This window comes from Paroedura picta, chromosome 1, assembly GCF_049243985.1.
Source record: "Paroedura picta isolate Pp20150507F chromosome 1, Ppicta_v3.0, whole genome shotgun sequence".
Lineage (NCBI taxonomy): Eukaryota > Metazoa > Chordata > Lepidosauria > Squamata > Gekkonidae > Paroedura > Paroedura picta.
Window position 1 is genome coordinate 65,593,179 of NC_135369.1, and position 20,184 is coordinate 65,613,362.

General features: G+C 42.4%; 1 protein-coding gene across 13 annotated transcripts in view; it reads right to left on the reverse strand.

Annotated features, from left to right (window-relative positions):
* Nucleotides 1-127: 127 nt before the first annotated feature.
* CLIP4 (CAP-Gly domain containing linker protein family member 4) overlaps nucleotides 128-20,184 on the reverse strand; it is a 74,061-nt gene continuing 54,004 nt past the window's right edge. For 11 of the 13 annotated variants that reach the window (XM_077341340.1, XM_077341283.1, XM_077341360.1 and 8 more), the window contains 8 exons: nucleotides 19,782-19,868; nucleotides 17,199-17,342; nucleotides 12,706-12,840; nucleotides 10,405-10,528; nucleotides 7,590-7,654; nucleotides 7,241-7,267; nucleotides 6,603-6,675; nucleotides 128-2,914 (listed from right to left, as the gene is read on the reverse strand). In XM_077341340.1, the coding sequence (XP_077197455.1) occupies nucleotides 2,593-2,914; nucleotides 6,603-6,675; nucleotides 7,241-7,267; nucleotides 7,590-7,654; nucleotides 10,405-10,528; nucleotides 12,706-12,840; nucleotides 17,199-17,342; nucleotides 19,782-19,868 (977 nt within the window). In that variant the 3' untranslated portion in view covers nucleotides 128-2,592. The remainder of the gene's footprint in view (nucleotides 2,915-6,602; nucleotides 6,676-7,240; nucleotides 7,268-7,589; nucleotides 7,655-10,404; nucleotides 10,529-12,705; nucleotides 12,841-17,198; nucleotides 17,343-19,781; nucleotides 19,869-20,184) is intronic. The other 2 variants (XM_077341319.1, XM_077341329.1) reach the window with 2 other exon arrangements.

Sequence of the window (20,184 nt, forward strand, 5' to 3'; positions counted from 1 at the left end):
CATGAGTATATTCTGGATCAGGTGGCAAAGAAAAGCAAACTTTTGACAGAACAAATGTTACGCATTTTTTCCTCTAGTAAAACATCCACGTGTCAGAAGGATATATAAATCACAGATAACATACAAAGGCATTTAAAACACCTGCTTTATTACAACTGCCGCTCTCTATCCTAGATACATATTCTGTTAAAGTGATACAAAAAAAAAGACAACACCTCATTTGCAGTACTTCAAAATCATCTACAGTCATCCAACAGCAATGGGTACCATTAAAGTCAAACAACTCTCAACAGCAGGTTCATGACAAAAGAAATCTAAACATCAAGGAAACAGATGCTGGACATGGCAAGGTTCAGTGCATCAAAATACATCTGCATCCAAAACTACACATCACTGATTTTCAAATTAACTATATTAAAATATGCTTAGAATTGCAAGTTACAGCCATTATCTTTAGTCAATTTTTTCCATTAACTAGAAGGCAATATTCTAGCTTTTGTATGTTTAAGTGCAGCTCAGGAAAATAGTTCTAGCATTGCTTAAAATATAATACACTTTTACAAACAGCTAGAATGCAGTCTGAAAACAGAAGACTAATATTTAACTTTCAAGTACAACTAGACTAGCCTCCTTTTTCCCATTGAGGAAGTCCTTGTGTTGCTTCTGCAGCTTTGAAATTAATGATTGCAGTTAAAATATGCTGAGCAAATAAAATATGCATGGTTTTAGTATGCATTAAAATTAATTTATAAGTCAGTCAGTTCTTTCAGAAAAGCATGTTACAGCAAAGTTATCATTATTATATCCTCAAATGCTGCTCAGAAGACACACCAAATTTAACATAAGGTCCTAGAATCTAGGCAACCGTGAAGCAATTATATCAAAAACAAAGCAAAGATTGCTAGGACACAGGAAAGAATTAAATGCAACATTATGACTAGCTGTTCCAAAATCAGGCCTACAGTGATACAGAAAACTTATTGCACTGTACAGACCACAAAGGATTTACTGGTCTGGAAGCACCAAATTGTCAGTCTACCTTAATTTTCTACTCTCTGTTAGCAACTGGTGGCCTCTTGACCAGGTGGGCAACTACCATATGGCAGAATGCTCTATCTGTTATAGTTGCCTGTGGCTAAAGCCACCAAGTTCTTCTAGGCACCTGAGCTTAGAGAGGGGAAACTGACAGCTGCAACCACTATGGAATGGCTCTGAGGTTTTCTGCAGTTTTTCCTTCTTCAAGGCAGCAATGACTGGGCTGCCCTGGGATGATAACAAAATTCAGAATGTTGGCTATGGGTGTTGCTCCAATCCAAAGAAATTTTTCTGCTTCACACTAAAGGTAAAGGTAAAGGTATCCCCTGTGCAAGCACCGAGTCATGTCTGACCCTTGGGGTGACGCCCTCTAGCGTTTTCATGGCAGACTCAATACGGGGTGGTTTGCCAGTGCCTTCCCCAGTCATTACCGTTTACCCCCAGCAAGCTGGGTACTCATTTTACCGACCTCGGAAGGATGAAAGGCTGAGTCAACCTTGAGCCCGCTGCTGGGATTGAACTCCCAGCCTCATGGGCAGAGCTTCAGACTGCATGTCTGCTGCCTTACCACTCTGCTCTGCTTCACACTAGGAGGATACATGTTTCCTGAAGGATATATTGCATGTAACCATCCCCAAAGTGACTCACTGACCAATATAATTGCTGGCTGGAGAGCTTTGCTAGAGGATTTTCTTAATGTATACAAAACACTGCTGTATTGTAGTTTGAAGCCTCAGCAAACAAAATAGTTCCCCCCGACACAGAACATCTAGGAAAAACCTTTCCAGAGAAGAGAAATAAAAGTGCATAATACATGTTCCGACAATATTTTCTAAAGTGCTCCTAGCATGCTGCTCTTTTTTTTGACTCACACACGTATCCTATAAAAAAAGTGCTTTTACTACAAACCTGAAAATATTTGTGCTGTTTTATGTTTTATTAGCTTTTTCCCTTTTTTTATTTAGTCTGCTCACGTATGTAGCAGTAAAGCAGCAATTCTCCTCAGACACTTTTCAATTGGTTACTTTGTGCTTTAGGGAAGCTGTCTGAATAATAAACTACTAGTTTTTCACAACCTTCTTTTTTTAAATACAGTCAAGTTTCCCCCCTCTCTTTATTGCTATTCATTTTTTTCTTCTAGAGAAGGCCAAGATGGTTTCACAGGCTGACAGACTAGTGTTTTGTTTAACAAGTTCTTGAATTGCAGAATGTAAAGCATTACAGCTTCGTTAGAATATGGGATGAAAAGCTCATTTATGGAGAGGCAAGGCAAGTCAGTGGAATCAGAGAGAAACAATCTATAATAATATGGCATCTCACACCCAAGATGTCTTTTCTGCAACAGACTCTCAGGCAAGGACTGCTTTGAAAAGAAAAGCTATTACCATGTCTTTCCTCAGAGTAATAATGCATCTGTGATCTGGCTAGTCTGTTGTATGCATTATGGATGTACAGTTTTAGGGTTTCAGAAAGAACAGAAAGCCATGCAGGTGATGGCCAGATTCCCGTGTGCGCTTTATTTCACAGACTCTTGCTTCCATTCTGGAGCCGGACACTTCAGCAGATGTCATCCACAAGTTTCATCCCATTAATCCCACGATAGGTTACTCTGCTGGGCCTCACCAAAACTCCGTAATTTGGCCTGCAAGTGAAATACCGCTTGTCCCCCACTGAGCCGTCATTCTTGCCCTTGGCACTCCGCAATTCCAGGCCAAGCCATACCCCAGGAGCAAAGTTGGTAGGACCAATGTAGCGAATTATGCCCATCTCGCTGGAGCTGGTTAGGAAGACCTGGGAGCCCTCGTGCAACTTCACAGGACCCTCAGTACTCATTGTCGTGGTGTTGCTCCAACTGCGTCGTAAGGCAGAGTTTTTTGACCTAAGGAGAGAAAAGGAGGCAGCAGCCAATTGGGTTTTCTATCTGGAAAAATAGCCAGAGAAAGCACATGCGCACACAGAGGAAATGTGTCTCGTTATTTAAAGGAGAAAGACTGAACAGAGTACTTCGGTTCTGGTATCGGTAGCAAAGTATACACTAATTTACTTCACAAGGCCATACAACGCCTTCACTGTAACCCCAAGAGGAAAGCCTACGTATCTTCTGTACTGGTTAGAAGAAGAAGAAGAAGAAGAAGGCAAAAGAAAGGCAGGTTCAAACAGTTAGCAACTGGAAAAGAAGAAAAGAAATTTAGGTTTTACCTGGAGGGCACACATTCAACCTGGGCTCCAAAAGCTACACACATTCAACCTGGGCTCCAACAGCTCCAAGTTGAATTCTGGATGAAGTTTAATGGTACTGGTGCTTTCTTACCCATAAGGCCATCTGCAGTCCATGTCCGGCATGCTTGAGAGACCATTTTTCTATTTACAACCCCCGGAAAGCATTACACTCTGGCTAACACCAACCTACTGATGGGCCCTGGCCACAATTAGATACGTCTGGCCTCAACCATGGCCAGGATATTTTCTGGTGGAATGAGCTCTCAGAACACATACAGGCCCTGTCAGAGCTGGCACACTTCCGCAGGGCCTGCAAGGTGGAGCTCTTCCACCCGGCTCTTGGTTGGGGCTGATGAAATGTGAACCCCTAACTTCTACCCACATATTTCCCATCGACCACAAACAGCAGGAGATATAGTCTGACTAGATAAGAAACCAGACTGCTGATGCTTAATATTTTAATGGAAAGTCATTATTCCTGTTGTTTTCAATTGTTTTAATTTAATTTTAAAAGTTTAATCTCTTTGTATATGAAGAAAAGTTGGTTCTTATATGCCACTTTTCTCTACCCAAAGGAGTCTCAAAGCAGCTTTCCTTTCCTCTCTCTACAACAGACACGCTGTGAGATAGGTGAGGCTGAGAGAGCACTGATATCACTGCTCGGTCAGAGCAGTTTTATCAGTGCCGTGGCGAGCCCAAGGTCACCCAGCTGGTTGCATGTGGGGGAGTGCAGAATCGAACCCGCCATGCCAGATTAGAAGTCTACACTCCTAACCACTACACCAAACTGGCTCTTGGTATGTACATGGAATGCTGCTGGTCTACCAGGATGGGTGCTATAAAAATAACATGAATAATAATAATCATAAAGTGAAAAATTATTCTCAAATAAGAGTGCCACAGTATGACTGTGGCAGACTCGAACTCTACTATCCAAACTCAAACTCTACTAGTGTCAGTGACAGCAACCACCTGTCCCTTAGAACCCTGTCCGTCTTGGCTGCTCAGATCGGGCGACCAGTGGATAGAAAGCCCCTTGAGGGAAATTGTGAACCTCTCTCCCTAACATCAGGAGAATTCCCTGAGGAGATTAAGGAGGCAGTGGTGCGCCCCCTACTGAAAACACATGGGACCCTGCCAGCTCCCACCCAGTTTTGCCCCTTGTGTTTCTGGGTAAGGTAGTAGAGTGGGCTGTGGTGAGCCAGCTCCTAGCATTCTTGGAGGAAACTTTGGTCCTGGCCACAGGGTGGAGACTGCATTGGTCACCTTGACAGATGATATCCGGCGCCAGCTGGATCGAGGCGGATCAGCCATTTTTGTGCTTTTAGATCTGTCGACCATGAGATATTGGCCCACCACCTCGCCGGGGCCAGGATTAGGGGGACTGCACTAAAGTGGCTGGTCTCCTTTCTTCAAAACCAGACACAGAGGGTTGTGGTGGGGGAGGAGTTGTCAGCCCCTGTTGGTCTCCCATGTGGAGTGCCACAGGGGGTGATACTCTCCCCCACGCTTTTCAACATCTATATGCACCCTCTAGCCCAGCTGGTCTGGGGCTATGGGCTGGGTTGTCATCAATATGCAGATGACACCCCACTCTACTTCATAATGCACAGCCAGCCAGACTCCCCCCCCCCCCCCGGATACATTTGCCAGTTGTTTGGAAGCAGTGGCTGGATGGCTCAGGCAGCCTGAAGCTCAACCCCTCCAAGATGGAGACCCTGTGGCTGGGTAGAAGGGAGCAGGACCAGGAAGCGCGCCTCCCATGCCTAGATGGGGTGCAATTAACAGCAGCACCAGTAGCCAGGAATTTGGGGGTGACCTTTGATGCCTTCCATTCTATGGAAGCTCAGGTCACAAAAGTAGCCCGGATGGCGTTTTTCCATCTGTGGCAAGCGTGGGTACTAGCGCCCTACCTGCCCTCTGAACACTTGGCTACAGTAATCCATGCAACGGTCACTTCCAGACTAGACTACTGTAACTCGCTCTACACGGGCCTACCCTTGGCTTTGACCCAGAAATTGCAGCTGGTACAAAATGCAGCTACAAGGATCCTCACTAGAACATCCTGGAGGTCCCATATTCAGCCAGTGCTACATGATCTGCACTGGTTACCAGTCTGCTTCCGGATCAAGTTTAAGGTATTGGTTTAACCTTTAAGACTTTGTGACCTGGATACTATCTATCTGCGGGACTGCTTATCCGTTTATGTTCCCTGCAAGGATCTTTGCTCTGTGGGTATGAATTTACTGGTTGTCCCGGTCCCCCAGGTTATATGCCTGGCCTCAACCTGGGCCAGGGCTTTTTCAGCTCTGGCCCCAACCTGGTGAAATGAGCTCCCAGAAGAGCTAAGGGCCCTGTTGGAGTTGTCAGCTTTCTGCAAGGCCTGCAAAAAGGAGCTCTTTCACCAAGGTGTATGGTTGAGGCCAGAGCAGTACCCGATGTTACCACCTGAGGATCCCTAAGGCGAGGTCAATCAGGTTCCTCGCTCCCAGGGAGAGAGAGAGTTATTGACCCATGTTGAATCGGGAGTGGTTTGGTATTTTATTGTTCACCATCTTGCCATGCTATTATTTTGTTATTATTTTGTTATACTATTATTTTGTATTATTAAGGGGTATTTTAGGGGATTTTATTATATTTTATTTAATTTGTAAACTGACATGAGACATTCGAGAGCAGTGGTATATAAATATAAACATAAATAAATAAAATAAATTGTTTCTGGACAGTCATAACTATGGGGGTCAGAGCTACAGCCTTAATCACTGAAATACAACATATTATCTGAGCATGGAGTCTGACACCAAGCCCACTACAACCTTTTCTTGAAGTAAGGCACTAATTTAAAATAGCCAAAAATAGGAAAGATAGAAGTGCTGTTTTCAGAATCACCCATTTGCATCAATCATGCCTCAAACTGGTAGCAATTAGACAATAGTTCTCTGAAATGGCCATGGGCCTAGCATATTTCTTCACTATTTTAACATTTGCTATTTACATTTTAGGCATTTTTATAACAGTTTTATATGGCAAATGACTACTCAAGACAATTCTCAAGAGGATACATTACAATAAAAACAATGAATAGAAGCACAACAGTAACACAAGTCAAAAATGTATTTAACAATTTGTAAACCAGCCTCAGATTGTCATCCAGCACCATTACAAGAATAGACAGGAAGCAAATGCCTTTTTTGCATTATTTCTTATAACCATTTTGAATGAGCTACATGCTTTTATTAAAATGGCCTCCTAAGTGCTCAACGCATGCCTTAAAGAGAAGGGTGATTTAATTCTTTTAAGTGCAGAATGTATTCTGCCATTTAAAAAATGAGAGAGTCACTCACTTGACAGAGGAATTTCTCCTATTTATTTCTTTTTGGGAAGATGCAGAAGTTGTACTGAAACTTCGTCGAAACCCTGAAGAAAAAACAGCAGGTGAACTTTCGGCATTCCTAAAATGTGGCAAACTATTGCATGTCACTGCTCTTCTAGAATGAAAACGCAGCACAGAAAACTAGAATCAATAGCCTTTCCTTCATTTATTCACTCTACTATCAACAGGACAGGCTGAGGGTTCCCTGTTCTTAAATTTTCCCATTCAAATAAATGAATATGGTAAAATACTCAGACCCGTTTACTTAATTCCATGTATGGGCTCATTCAATTCATATTGCAGGCCAAGGGTTTCCAAAACCCACAACTTCTTGCACTAGCAAAAATAATTTGATGTGGCAATAAACTCGCACCCAAACTATCCTTTCTGTGGAGCATTTCAGAGAAATGAACAGCCAGTTCATCAGTGATATCTGAAAAATGAGCCTCCATACAGGATGAGACCCCCTATGACAAAGAAAAGGGTCCAAGACTTAAAAACATACCAAACAGGGTTAAGAAAGATCTTGCCTTTCAAGTCTTCCTGTTTCATTTGCCCACCTTCATCTCCCACATGTACCCAATTAAAAATGTATGAATGAATCTGCACCTTCAGTCTGGAGCCAGTCCATTGCAGCTGGAGGCATAAAAATGCAAAACATAACAAATCCCTCTTATGATAGCAGGGAATGGGTTAGAAAGTGTGTCAACAGGCACCTCAAAAACTGTCTCCCCCCCCCCCAAGTCAGAAAGGTAGGATGCCAAATAATTCCTAAACCATCCAATGAAATGTTATCTAATTCCCTCTTAAAATTCTCCAGCAAATAAAGAAATATTACACAGAATTCTAAGCATCTGCATTGTGCTTTTCCTGTAAGAACTGAGTACCCATGAAATTACAATTGCTGCAGGCTGCATTGATAATATGAAACAACATCATCAGAGAAGAAAGTTCTTACCAGGGAAAGAATTATTCATTTTACTTGATGAAACATCTGTCAGAGAATCTAATGAACCTGTTAACCTGCAAATGAAATTATGTTATCAACACATCTCTTTTCAAAAAATCATCCCACTTTTTCATTTCCGATTCAGCCAAGCTGTTTCCACCAGAAATTGATTACAGTGTCTACAAAAACCCTTCAGATTCCACCAGGCTAAGATTAAATTTGATCCAATTTAAAACACATGTGATAGTAAATGAAGAGCCAAGGTATCTCAAGAATCTTCAAGACACTCTAAGTCAACTATGGGTAAACAGATAAGAGAATTACAAGACTAATGTGGGTCTTCCATGAATGGACAGGGGATCTGCTCCCCCAGGATCTCAGACTCTGCAAGGGTGCTCAAGATCACCTCTCATGATTCCCTCAGAAGTTCCATGTATGCAACTTGCTTCTTTCATGTAGAAAGTCTAAGGAATAAACCATGAGCATAACTGTTTAATCCTGAATTGTGTGAGGGGGAGACAGGCAAGGCAGTTGAAGAGCTCTGAACAGTGCTAATCTAACAGGCAACTCCACCCATGGGCAGAAGATTAACTTCATGGAAATTGTCCAGCTATGATCTAATGTCCAGCTATGATGTAATGTAGCCTTTTGATTTACTGGCATTCCCTCTCATCTTCCATCTCTTTCATTGATTTAGAATGTATCTGTCAAGATCATATTTCATTCTTCTAGCTACCAGCGTTTCACCACTCTAAACCGCTTCCCATCAGCTGCTTTAAGTAGACTTTCATTCCAGGATCTTCCTGACAATTTTCACCACCCCTCCCCTTTCATACACCTTTGTACTTACTTTCAGTGGTATCTTGTCATCTGCCGTCAACCTCCTTTGCACTGTCTATTTCACTCCCATGCCTTCCACCCCCTTGCATATCTTACCTTTTAATGAAGCCACTGATTTAGCTTCCTTTAATCCTCTGAAACTCCCTCTCTTTGCAAACTCACCTAGACATTGCCATTCAGCCATGTTGTGTTGCTACCACAATACCATTGCAACACAAAGACTGCCTGAAATGGCCTCTGCAAGGCAGCCACTCCTATGAGGCAGGCAATATAGGCGGAAGACTTTAGCAAGTCTGTTCCATGTACTGACTCACTGCACAAAGCACTGCCATGTCACATGGACTCCCTCTGCACACCAGCAAGCAGCACCAAGATTTGATACCCAGAGGAGAAAGGGACATATCAAATTCCCCTGTATTATGCAAAACATCTATTAAGAGAAGCACAAACTAACTTGTTACTATTAGTTAACGATGTGGATTCCCAAATTCTCCTTAAAGAAACTTCTCATCACTGGAAGTCAAGCAAAGTTCCTAGGCAAAAATGCTTTTCCCCTGTTGAATTACTGGACATCAAAGGACACCTTTATAACCTCCCCCCCCCCCCCAACATACACACTCTTTTGCATTATGTAGACTAATCTGTGGTGGCTGTGATGGGCAGCTGTGTTTGTTTATTCACATGCCTGTTCCTTTAACATAAAAATAGCAGCCGTGAAGGGGGGGGGGATGTGCATCAAAAGACTTGTTATGGATAAATGAAACATAAGCCTTTGCTTTCACATCCCCATGAACCACCAACATACATACTTTTATCCCCACCCTGGCTGACCTCTAGTATTGCATCAATGCTGGAAGAAAAGCACCCAAAGTGATGGAGAATGATGGGGAAATCAGTAGGTTCAATTCACCTTAGCTGTGCTCATCTTTCAACATTCAGTAAAATATTCTTCTTCTTGATATGCAAATAAACATGACCTAATATGGAAACCTTCTTACATTTCATTGAGCCCTTACTCAACTCACAAAGAATGAAAAGCTTTTACATTTTCATTGGCACCAAAGAAAGGGCTTTATAGAAGTCAAGAAACATCCAAGGACTGTCCAACATATTTTTTGATGTGAGACACATCTTTCAGTATGCCTCGTCAAACGGAAATGTAGATGGACATGATGTCCATCATCCCGCCCACAAAGTGTGCCAGAACATGGAGGGCCCAGCCAGCAGCCACCCTGGGCCCTGACAAAGGGGGCCCTGACAAAGTGACTCCAAAGCAGGTATGTGTCTCACATACCCTCTGAGAGTGAGACTGTCAGGACAATTTTTTTAAAAAACCTATTCATTATATTAGGGAAGGCTTAAATACATACGAGCCTTATTGATGGATTCTACATTAGCACAAAAACTGGCTACTTTTTTTTGCCAAGGTGGTTTCAAAACAATGGTTATCTAAACCAGAGTTCCCCACCAGAATGTCATGGCAGCAGCCTCAATCTTTGCTGGCCTACAGAAAGTGTTTTTAGAAATTGGGTAGGGCCATTTGGGGCTTCTGATTGGCTACTGGAGATCTGACTGGATGGGTAGATGAAAATAACTTTGTTACAGTGGCAGCTGCCACTACAGTGTTGGATTTATTGGTTTTATTTTCTCATTCCTCTTTCCCAGTGTATTTTGTAAATTACTCTTTCTCTCCTGCACTTGGACTTCCCCTGCATGTGTGCTTTCACCTCCTGCAGCAGCCATCTTGTGGAAGGTTCTACCTACTGCGGCAACCATTTTATGGTTGTGCCTACCATCGTATGTCAGAATTCCAAAGGTGCACACAGCCTCAAACATTTTGGGAACTCCTGATATAAACCCCGGCAGCTGAATTATATGGCACTCTGAGCTTTCCTCCTATAGGAAGCAGCTACTGAATAAAAGTAGTCCAGGTTTGTGCAGGGCAACCCACTTTAGTCATGATGTCATTAAACAACACACTCACTTCTGCACTCTGGATGGCGGTGCAAAGACTCCATAGCTGGGGAGGCAACTGAAGTAGTGCACACCTGCAACTGAACCATCGTTCTTGCCACGAGGCTTGTCCAGTTCTATTCCACACCAAAGCCCTAAAATAGTCAAAATTGGTCATTCTAAGAGTCACGGGTAGGAAAAATATAATATAATATATTATATATAATATAATGAACGGGTAGGAAAAAAGTTTTTTAAAACAAAGCACCACTATTATTTGCAATTATTTATTTGAATGCCCGAGAACATTTGCTGTGATGCTTAGAAATTTAAATGCAACATTAGCACAACAAATAGGAATTAAGAAATAAAATGCTTCAACTAGTTTGAACCATTAAGACATACAAGCGTTTTCCTAAATTGATCCAATTTATAAAAATAGTACTTAACCTCATTCCAGTTCTTAGTTAAGATAATGAAAAAGGGAACTGGTTCTAGGATGCTGCCAATCAATGAAGATTAATTCTGATCACTGCCAATGTATGAGAACACTGGAGATTGCCATCTTCAGTCGTGTTCCAAAATGTCACAAGTGGTCACTTACAACTGAATGATTGGTTAGTTTCATTCAATTGCCCTTTGAAATACAAGGGACATTCGGTGCATAAATGGAATGAAGCACTGCTAGACAATTCACACACACCCCCCTCCACCATTAAGACAGACATCAGACAGCAACAAATTTAAATGGTACAATTTGTGGCACACTTGTTAATTCTGAAGAAAGAAGAGGAATTCCACAAGGCCCCATTACCATGACTAAAGCTCTCCAATTCCATGTGACTCAGAATTAACATTCAAGACATTTGGAGCCCAAGGTGCACTTTTAAGGGCAATGTTAATGACAAGCCAAAACAGCCAGAACTCTATTATGTGGTTCAAAGGCTCGGCTGGGGAACAGCTCCTTTCTTCTTGTCTTCAAAAATCACAGAGACAGATTTTCTGCTACTGTATCAGCAACAACGCTTATGCAGTAGAATATACTATTATGTGCTCTGTTTGAAAGCTGTCATCTAAAGTGAGATGCTACCATGGAAACATTTTCAGCAAAGGAGCAAATTTTCCCTGAGGTCAAAATTTTTTCTGTTACGTCAAAAAACCAATCCAGCACTACGTATTCTAAGAGGGATCACAGCTTAGTGATAGAGTAAATATGAGGCATGCATAAGTTCCCAAGATGAATCCCAATCATCTTCAATTTATTTATTTGTGTACTTATTTCATTTGTTCTCTGTCTTTATCCCCAGCAAAGACTCAAAGTAGCTTACATCACTTTCCTTCCCTCCATTCTAAAACTATCTGCAGCTGTAAGCCTAGGAGGACCTCTACTAAAAGCCCAGCCACTTTGCCATCCAAGACGATACTATCAGCAAGACAGACCAATGGCAATTTCATACGTTAATAATAAATGAATATGGTTATGTCAGATACCACCCCACCCCCCATTATCTTCTGGGCTCTCAGGCCCCTTGTTAGCATATGAGTAAAAGGCATGCAGAGACCAATTTACTACCTGTTATAGGTAGCTGGCATCTGATGCCCTCTTAACATGAGACAGAAACAGCAATAAACATTTTAATATGTGATAGCATCAAATTGTAAAAAATTATTTTCAAAATGCAATAAATTAGCCGGCCAGAATTTCAACATATGCCCTTATTGTTTCCCAAGGGATTCATGCCACCCTGTCCAATTAGATTAGGCAACACGTTTCATCCACCACAGTGTTCTGCTCCTGTAGTATGGCCAATAGTATGTTCTAGCGCTGTGCATTTGGATATTTCTAGTCTGAATAAATATCCAAAGAAATATTTCTTTTTCAAAAATTACTATAATTTTTAGTTTCCAAATGGTTTCTGGGATTTTCTGAGGAAAAGGGTCCCAGAGATATTTGGGAGAAACTAGGAATGCTGGGGACAATATTATAAGGCTCCCCAGACTGTTTTTCTTTAATTTTACTGTGTGTCTGTGTCAGTCTCTTTTTGTCTCGTATTGGCTTGCCAGGTAGGCTTGGCTTGGATTCTGTGCTTTGAAACTGGCTCAGTTTGTCTTGCAACACTGTGTTCTTTGCTCAATTTAGGTTGGGTCAGATACCTGGTTTGACATTGGGGATATACTAAAACAAATAACAGGATTGCCCATTGGCAACAGTGGGAGACTATGGAATGCCCATAGGTTATAACTGGAGCCAACTGACATGGATGAGGTTCCCAGGACACTACAATATTGCTGGGGGGGGGGGGGGGGGGCAAGTGCCCAATCACAGAGTTACCTGGTGCAAACTTTGTTGTCCCGTAGAATCTAACTATTCCAGTCCTCTGCCCTACGACCAGCACTCTGTCTCCAATCTGAATTTCTCCCTCATCAAAAGGATTCCTTCTTGCAGATGGAAAGGTACTGTTTCCTCCTGTTCAAATGAATAATGTGACACCAAGAGAGAGTTTGAAAAACATCAAATGACAGAGACATGATTGCTAATTATTCATATAAAGCTATGACAGTAAATGGTGCCTTAAGAGAATGGAACACAGTCTTTTGGATGACTAATCAAATATGCATGTGTGCTCTTAGAACCTTTGCAAAGTTAATATGCGGCAATTATCTGAAAGCAAGTTCTGATAATTAGAGGCATTTGAAGTCAAAAAGTTTTAGAAACCGTGCAGGGAAAACCAGTACCTTAACTGCAGCAGTTCATTACATAGAAAAAACAAGTTATATGACCATTAGAGCAGTTTCTCAGTGGAACAGGCTTCCTTGGGAGGTGGTGGGTTCTCCATCTTTGAAATTTTTAAACAGAGGCTGGATAGCCATCTGACGGAGAGGCTGATTCTGTGAAGGTTCAAGGTGGGTGGCAGGTTACAGTGGTTGAGCGATAGGATTGTGAGTGTCCTGCATAGTACAGGGGGTTGGAATAGATGACCCATGAGGTCCCTGCATGATTCTATGATTCTATGACTTCCACTTCATTTGTGGAATAAGTTTTTGTCCTTATTCTGTCCCAGGCTACGTTGCCATAATACAAAGGAGCAATGTTTTAGAAGCATAATGGTGCGTACGCATTGATGCATTTCAGGTCAGAGATTACCTTAACATCACATCACAACACAAACAATAAAACTACTTCTAACTTTCACCCTGTCTAATCTTTAGTTTGGACTCCCACCCCCATATGATACCACATCAAAAGTGAATGGTACTTCTGATGATATGCCAGCCCTCTGATTGGCCCTCGGGTGGGGGGAGAGCCCTCTCCCCTAAGGGCCACTTAGAGGGGCTTGCACAATGTCAAGAAGTATCAGGGAGAGCTCTGACTGACCCTTAGTGGCAGGGTCCTCTCCCACTGAAAACCACTCAGAGGCTCTTCCCTACCCACCCCTCCTCCCACTTTATCTGAGCATAGAGAGCCAGCAGGAGGTAAGCTGCACAGCTTGGGACGCCACACCCTGCTCTGCTGTGTGCTAGAGGCCACTGCACTCTTTTTCAGCACACCCACCTGTAGAGTGCTCCTGTAGAGTGCACTGCCCCAGCCGCCCAGCTGCACTGTATCTGCTTTTAAAACTGGCTTTGCCAATAGTACACAAATAAATATCATTTAGAAAATAATAAACCATCTGTTCATGGAAATGTCCCCATATGCCTCTGTTCCCTCAGCCTCTTTTGGCCACTTGGAAAAAAGAACAGGTTTTTATATCCCGCTTTCTCTAATTAAAATCTCAAAGCTACTTACAATCACATTTTCTTCCCCTCTCCACAACAGTCACCTTGCGAAGCAGGTGGGGCTTAGAGAGCAACGCTCTAGCAGTTGATCAAAACTCTATGCCAAGGGTTCCTAGCATGCTGCCTGTAGGTGCCATGGCACCCATCAGCATCTTCCTTAGTGCCTACCAAGTGAGCGGCATGAAATGGGGCTTCTGCCCAGCAAGGCTTCTGACTGGCCACTGGAGATGTGATTGGCTGTGCACGTTCTTTAAAACATTGCTTTGGCTCCACCTCCTGAACCAGTCAATTTGTGGCAGCCATTTTGTGGCTGCATCCACCATGCTATGTCAGAGTTCCAAAGGTGCCCACGGGCTCAAGACCTTTGGGCACCCCTGGCTTAAACCACAGAGTTTTGCCTACAGCCAATACAGCACCAGCAACATCATTACATCATCAGTGATCTTTTACTTGGGAGGTAATTCAGAGGTGGCCAAACTGTAGCTCCCCAGATGTCCATACAATTACAATTACCTTGAGCCCCTGCCAACTGCCATGCTGGCAGTGGCTCATGTTAACTGTAGTCTACGGACATATGGAGAGCCACAGTTTGGCCACCTCTATGCTAGTTGTTCGCCTTCATGAGTGCAACCTTAACTTCTGTATTTATGTACATTTGTGGTGTAGAGGTGAAGAGCGGCAATCTAATCTGAAGAACTGAGTTTATTCCCCACTCCTCCACTGCAGTTGGGTGGGTGACCTTGGGCTAGTCACAGTTCTTAGGGATATTCTTGCAGAGCAGTTCTGTTAGAGCTCTTTCAGCTTTAACTACTGCACAGGGTGTCTGTTGTTGAGAGAGGGAAAGGCCTTCGTAAGCTGCTATGGGCTGCCTTCAGGTAGTGAAAAGTGGGGTATAAAAAAACAGCTCTTCTCTATATTGTAAAGAAATAATGAAAGGCAGTTTTGCCTACTCTGATTGCAAGTATAGGAGAGCAGACTTGTGAGTGACAAACACAAGGCTCATTCAGAACATCATGCGAACCCTGAAACATCGTGCAAACCCACCCTGTGGTGCTGGCTAGGGATGAGGGTGGGAGAGGGTAGTCAAGGGATTATGCCACCTTCTTGGTTCTGTTTTTAAGGGGAGTGCTGATTGGCTTTATTGGGAGGTTTATCTGTTTTTTAATATAACCTGCCATGAGTCTACAGAAAGTGGCAGGATAGAAATTCAAAAAATAAATAAATAATGCATCAATAAAAACTATCACATGGAGACCATAGAAAACACGGGGGCAGTGCTCTTAACAATATCATACCTGGTACAGGCAACAGGGCGCACAAGAGCTAACAAGGCAATCTCATTTCTTCTCCCCACTGTTTCCTCTTCCATCGGAGAAAACTGCAGTACTGGCCACTGCACAGTGGGAAAGCTGCCAGGGCTTCATGGGCAGGGATCTCACTTTCCCCTACATTACCTACCCAAACTATTTCCTCTTTTCCATCTACTTGCTACCCCCGTAGCCTCACCTTCCCCTTCTTCCTACTCTCCCTCCTTCACGCCAACTACCCTATATCTACTTGCTTGGCTATATCTACTTACTTCATTTATAACCTCTTTCTCCCCAGTGAGGACACAAAGGAGTTTATATCAGTCTTCTCTCCTCCATTTTATCCTCAACACAGTAGGTTAGGCTAAGAATATGTAACTGGCCCAAGTTCATTCAGTGAGCTTTCACAGAAGAGTGGGAATTCTAACCTGCAGCTCTCAGACCCCAGCATGAAACTCTAAGTAATATACCACGCTGGCTTTTATGGGAAGGCCACTTTGTAACTGTAACACAATTGATGAGTCATGCAAGTATGGTGGCAGCAAGTAGAGTAGTGGTTAAGAATGGTAGCCTGTAATCTGGAGACTCAGATTTGATTCCACACTCGTCCACACACAGCCAGCTGGGTGACCTCGGGCCAGTCACAGTTCTCTCAGAGCTCTCTCAGCACCCCCTACCTCACAGGATATCTGTTGTGGGGAAAGGGAGGGTAGGTTATTGTAAGCCACTCTGAAATTTCTTTGGGTAGCAAAATGTGGATACCCCCCCCCCCCAGCTCTTCTCTCTTTTCTTTTCAGTGATTGCGGGAACAGCCCCAATGAGTCCTAACTCAAAACAGCCCTGAAATGGCCCTGCCCCCTGCCTTTTTCTTACAGAAACCAGACTTGAAGGCTGCCAATGCTGCTGAGATTGCCTAGGTGATGGCAACAAAGAGAACATATGTTTCTTAAAGCCACAGGCACTGCTTCTGTTACTAAGGGAGCAAGCGCCTGATGTATTTTTTATTTTTAGATTTCAGATTTCTCTGCAAACCTGGGGCTTTTTCAGGTTTGTGGAAAGATCTGTCTAATGTGTTTGTGGCTCCAATTTTTGGATTTTCCAAATTTGGCAACACTGAAAATTAGGTATATTGATTGATGATGTTTAGGTCAGCCTTGCATAATCCTGGGGTAAAAACTCATATTGAAACTCTGTAAGTATCTTGTCTGAAGCTTTAACAATTGCATTCTGCAAACCAAAACCCTAGAGTTACTCTGGGCACTAAAGGCCAAATCCACACCAGATACTGGGGAACTTTGACTAGATCACCACACATGAATTTTGCTGCAAAAGGCTGCCATACCAGATCTCCAATGTAAATCATTGTCATGGTGCTGGGGAATAGACTTTAAAGTTCATGATATTTCCACAACTGGAAATGACCCCTCCCCCACAGCTGCAGCCTGGGGCAGGAGGAAACTATATTATTGCTACTTGTTTTGGGGTTTTCCCTATCACAGGATATAAAGCAGCCAAAGAAAGTCAATTTTTGATGAGGACAACATGATAGGGGGAATTAAAATCTTTGTAGTCAGCACAGCAGCCTGAATTCCATATTGAGACAGGCTGTAGCTGCTTTTTGCAAAAGACAAATACATGTAAGGGAATCTTCAATCACATATAGCTTGGTCCTAAAAGGGCTTCTTCCCTTTTCATCCCCCGTTGCAATAGTATTTTTTTAAACAATTAAAGGTATACATACTAGGGCTGACTTCAGATGCTGCAGAACGGGCTTTAAAGTCTTCTGTTCTACTGTTACTTGTGGAATTCCATTTCTTGGGACAATTCTGCTTGCCGTCCAAAGAGGTAGTAGATGATGAAGAACTGCTGGAACCAAGAGAAGCTGCTGACAAAATATAAGTTATTCAGATGCAAGGCACACAAGATGAGGAAAAGATACTTGCAAAACAGAAAGTGTCGTCATTTAAAAAAAATAGTCATTCACCCCAATGAATGAAGCAGCAGCCACCTATACAAAGCTAACTCCCCATGATGAACTCCACTTAGTCTTTCAAGCCTAGTTTAATATTGTGCAATACTTATGAGCAATGGAGCATAATTGTAAAAATAACGCATCTTTGAGCCATAAAAGACATCAGCCCTTTGCTTTGGATAGTCAGTCTATTAAATCTTTATGAGAAACAGGGGGAAGTGACATTTTGTGGGTGAATTATGAAGTGTGTGGATTAGTGCCTACTGCATGCCATTACCGAGCATATTAATATTAAAATCCTGTCTATAAAATAAGATTGGGAAGTAAATCACTTTCATTTCAATTTGTGAAATCTTGGTGTTCAAGCTGCCAGTAAGATTTACCTCTAGCTTTCTTCTCCGTATATTTTCTACTTTTTGCCTCTTTTATCCAGTATCAAATAATACAGTTGTTGCTAAACCAGGTGTCTGATCCAGCTTAAATACTTCCATCATGGTGCCTTCATGTATCTCATGGCTTTCTCTCAACTTTTCTACAATCTTTCCTGTTTTATTAGCATCTTTTTTTGAAAAAACAGCTCCCAAGTCAGGGTGACTGAAACATGGACAAGAGTGTCCGCATCTCCCCTGGTCCTGCCCATGTTGACGACTCTCCTGCTGCCAAGTGCTGTGCATTGGCTACCTCCCTTCCCCTGCCTCTTCATGTGTGCTTTGTGATTTGTTCTTGAACCGGCCATTGACAAACTGCTAGGGCATTATAACTCTATAGTGATTAATAAAATCAGAGTCCAGTAGCACCTTTAAGACCCACAAAGATTTATTCAAGGCATGAGCTCACACCTTAAATAAATTTTTGTTGGTCTTAAAGATGCTACTGGACTCTGATTTTATTGTGCTACTTCAAACCAACATGGCTACCCATTTGAATCTATAGTGATTAGTTGTTGTTGTTGTTAGGTGAAAAGTCGTGTCCAACCCATCGCAACCCCATGGACAATGATCTTCCAGGCCTTCTTGTCCTCTACCATTACTCGAAGTCCATTTAAATTTGCACCAACTGCTTCAGTGACTCCATGCAGCCCCTCATTCTCTGTCGTCCCCTTCTTCCTTTGCCCTCAATTAGTGATTAGTTAATTGTGGATTTAAAACACAAAAAGCCTCTCTAATAGCATGAACAGCCAACACAGGGGTCTGAACCAGGTAAAATATGGGGCAACTCACTATATGAAAACTCCTTTGCCACTATGCTGACATCAGAGTCAACAACAAAACCACTTTTGAGAATCACCACCATGTGAAAGACATCTGTGAGACAAGATTCCAATCCTTATTGAATCTTTCGTTTTCATTCCCCATGGAAGACAATACTAATTTATCTGCTGTTAGAAATGCTTTTAGGCAGTTGCATGTGTTAAATTTTAATCATGTAATGGTAGGACATACAAAGCACAGTGCCTAAAATTGTGCTTCATAAACTACATGCTTGCTTAAAAGTAAATCCCACTTTGCTCAGTGTGGCTCACTTCCAGCAAGTATGTACAGGGATTATATCCGCAGCCTCTGAAGGACGTCTCAAACAATGCTAAAGGCAGCCTTACTGCTGATTAAATAATCCCTATCACTTTTTTCAGTGTAGTTCGAGATAGTCAATAAACACAACACATTGAGTGTCTAGAAAGTACCCCCAGATAAGTATAGTGACATGTAGCTGTGGTGACTGAGAGGAACCTCCACATTCAGTCACTCAACCCCTGAATCCCATTGCCAGAAGACCAGGGGAAGGCCTTGGCCCCATGCCCTGTTGGTTACTGTTTGAGACAGGATGCTGGACCAAATGGACTATTGGTCTGATCTAGCAAGGCATTTCATATGATCTTCATTCTTATTGGCTCACATCTTTAATATTAGGTAAAACCTGGTATTAGGTAAACCTAATATTTGGTAAATGTCAGTAAACAACAGGCTTTATGGATTCAGGACATAAAGCTATTTTTAGTAGCCTAATTCTATGCCTGTTTTGAAAGAAGAGTCAATGTTTTTTACCCCATTTTTCTCTACCAGGTCTTAAAGCAGCTTACAATCACCTTCCCTTCCTCTCCCCACAAAGAGACATCCTGTGAGGTAGATGGAGCTGAGAGATCTTCTGATAGGACTGCTCTGTGAGAACAGCACTATCAGGGCTGTGACTAGCCCAAGGTCACCCAACTAGCTGCATGTGGAGGAACAAGGAATCAAACCTGGGTCGCCAGATTAGAAGCTGCCACTCTTAACCACGACACTGAACTGAGTTTTTGTGGCAAGCCTCTTGCTCATGCCAAGTGCAGCAGCTCATAACTTCTCAAGAGCATATTACCTTCTTTACCAGTTGGACTTTTTGTTCCTTCTTCACTTCCCAAAAATGTGGATTCTGCAGCAGTCTCCTTTTTCACTGTAGGTAAGCCTGTCATCCCAACCAAATAAATTGAGTCACTACAGTTTAGTATGAAAAGTTTCATCTATGGGGAAAATATGCTATGGAACTAATACGATGTTGAATGAGATTGCACCTGGAACAGAAATATTACATAAAACTACAGCTCTCTTCAATTACGCTGGCCCCTAGACCATTAAGGGATTTGAAAGGTTAAAATTGAAAGGTTAAAATGAAGGGATTTGAAAGGTTAAGATTAAGTCAGAATATTGCAGAACTCTAGCTCAATAGTAAAGCAGGTGGCTTGAATGTATGGAGGTAAATGGTAGCTGCTGAGCACAAGCCT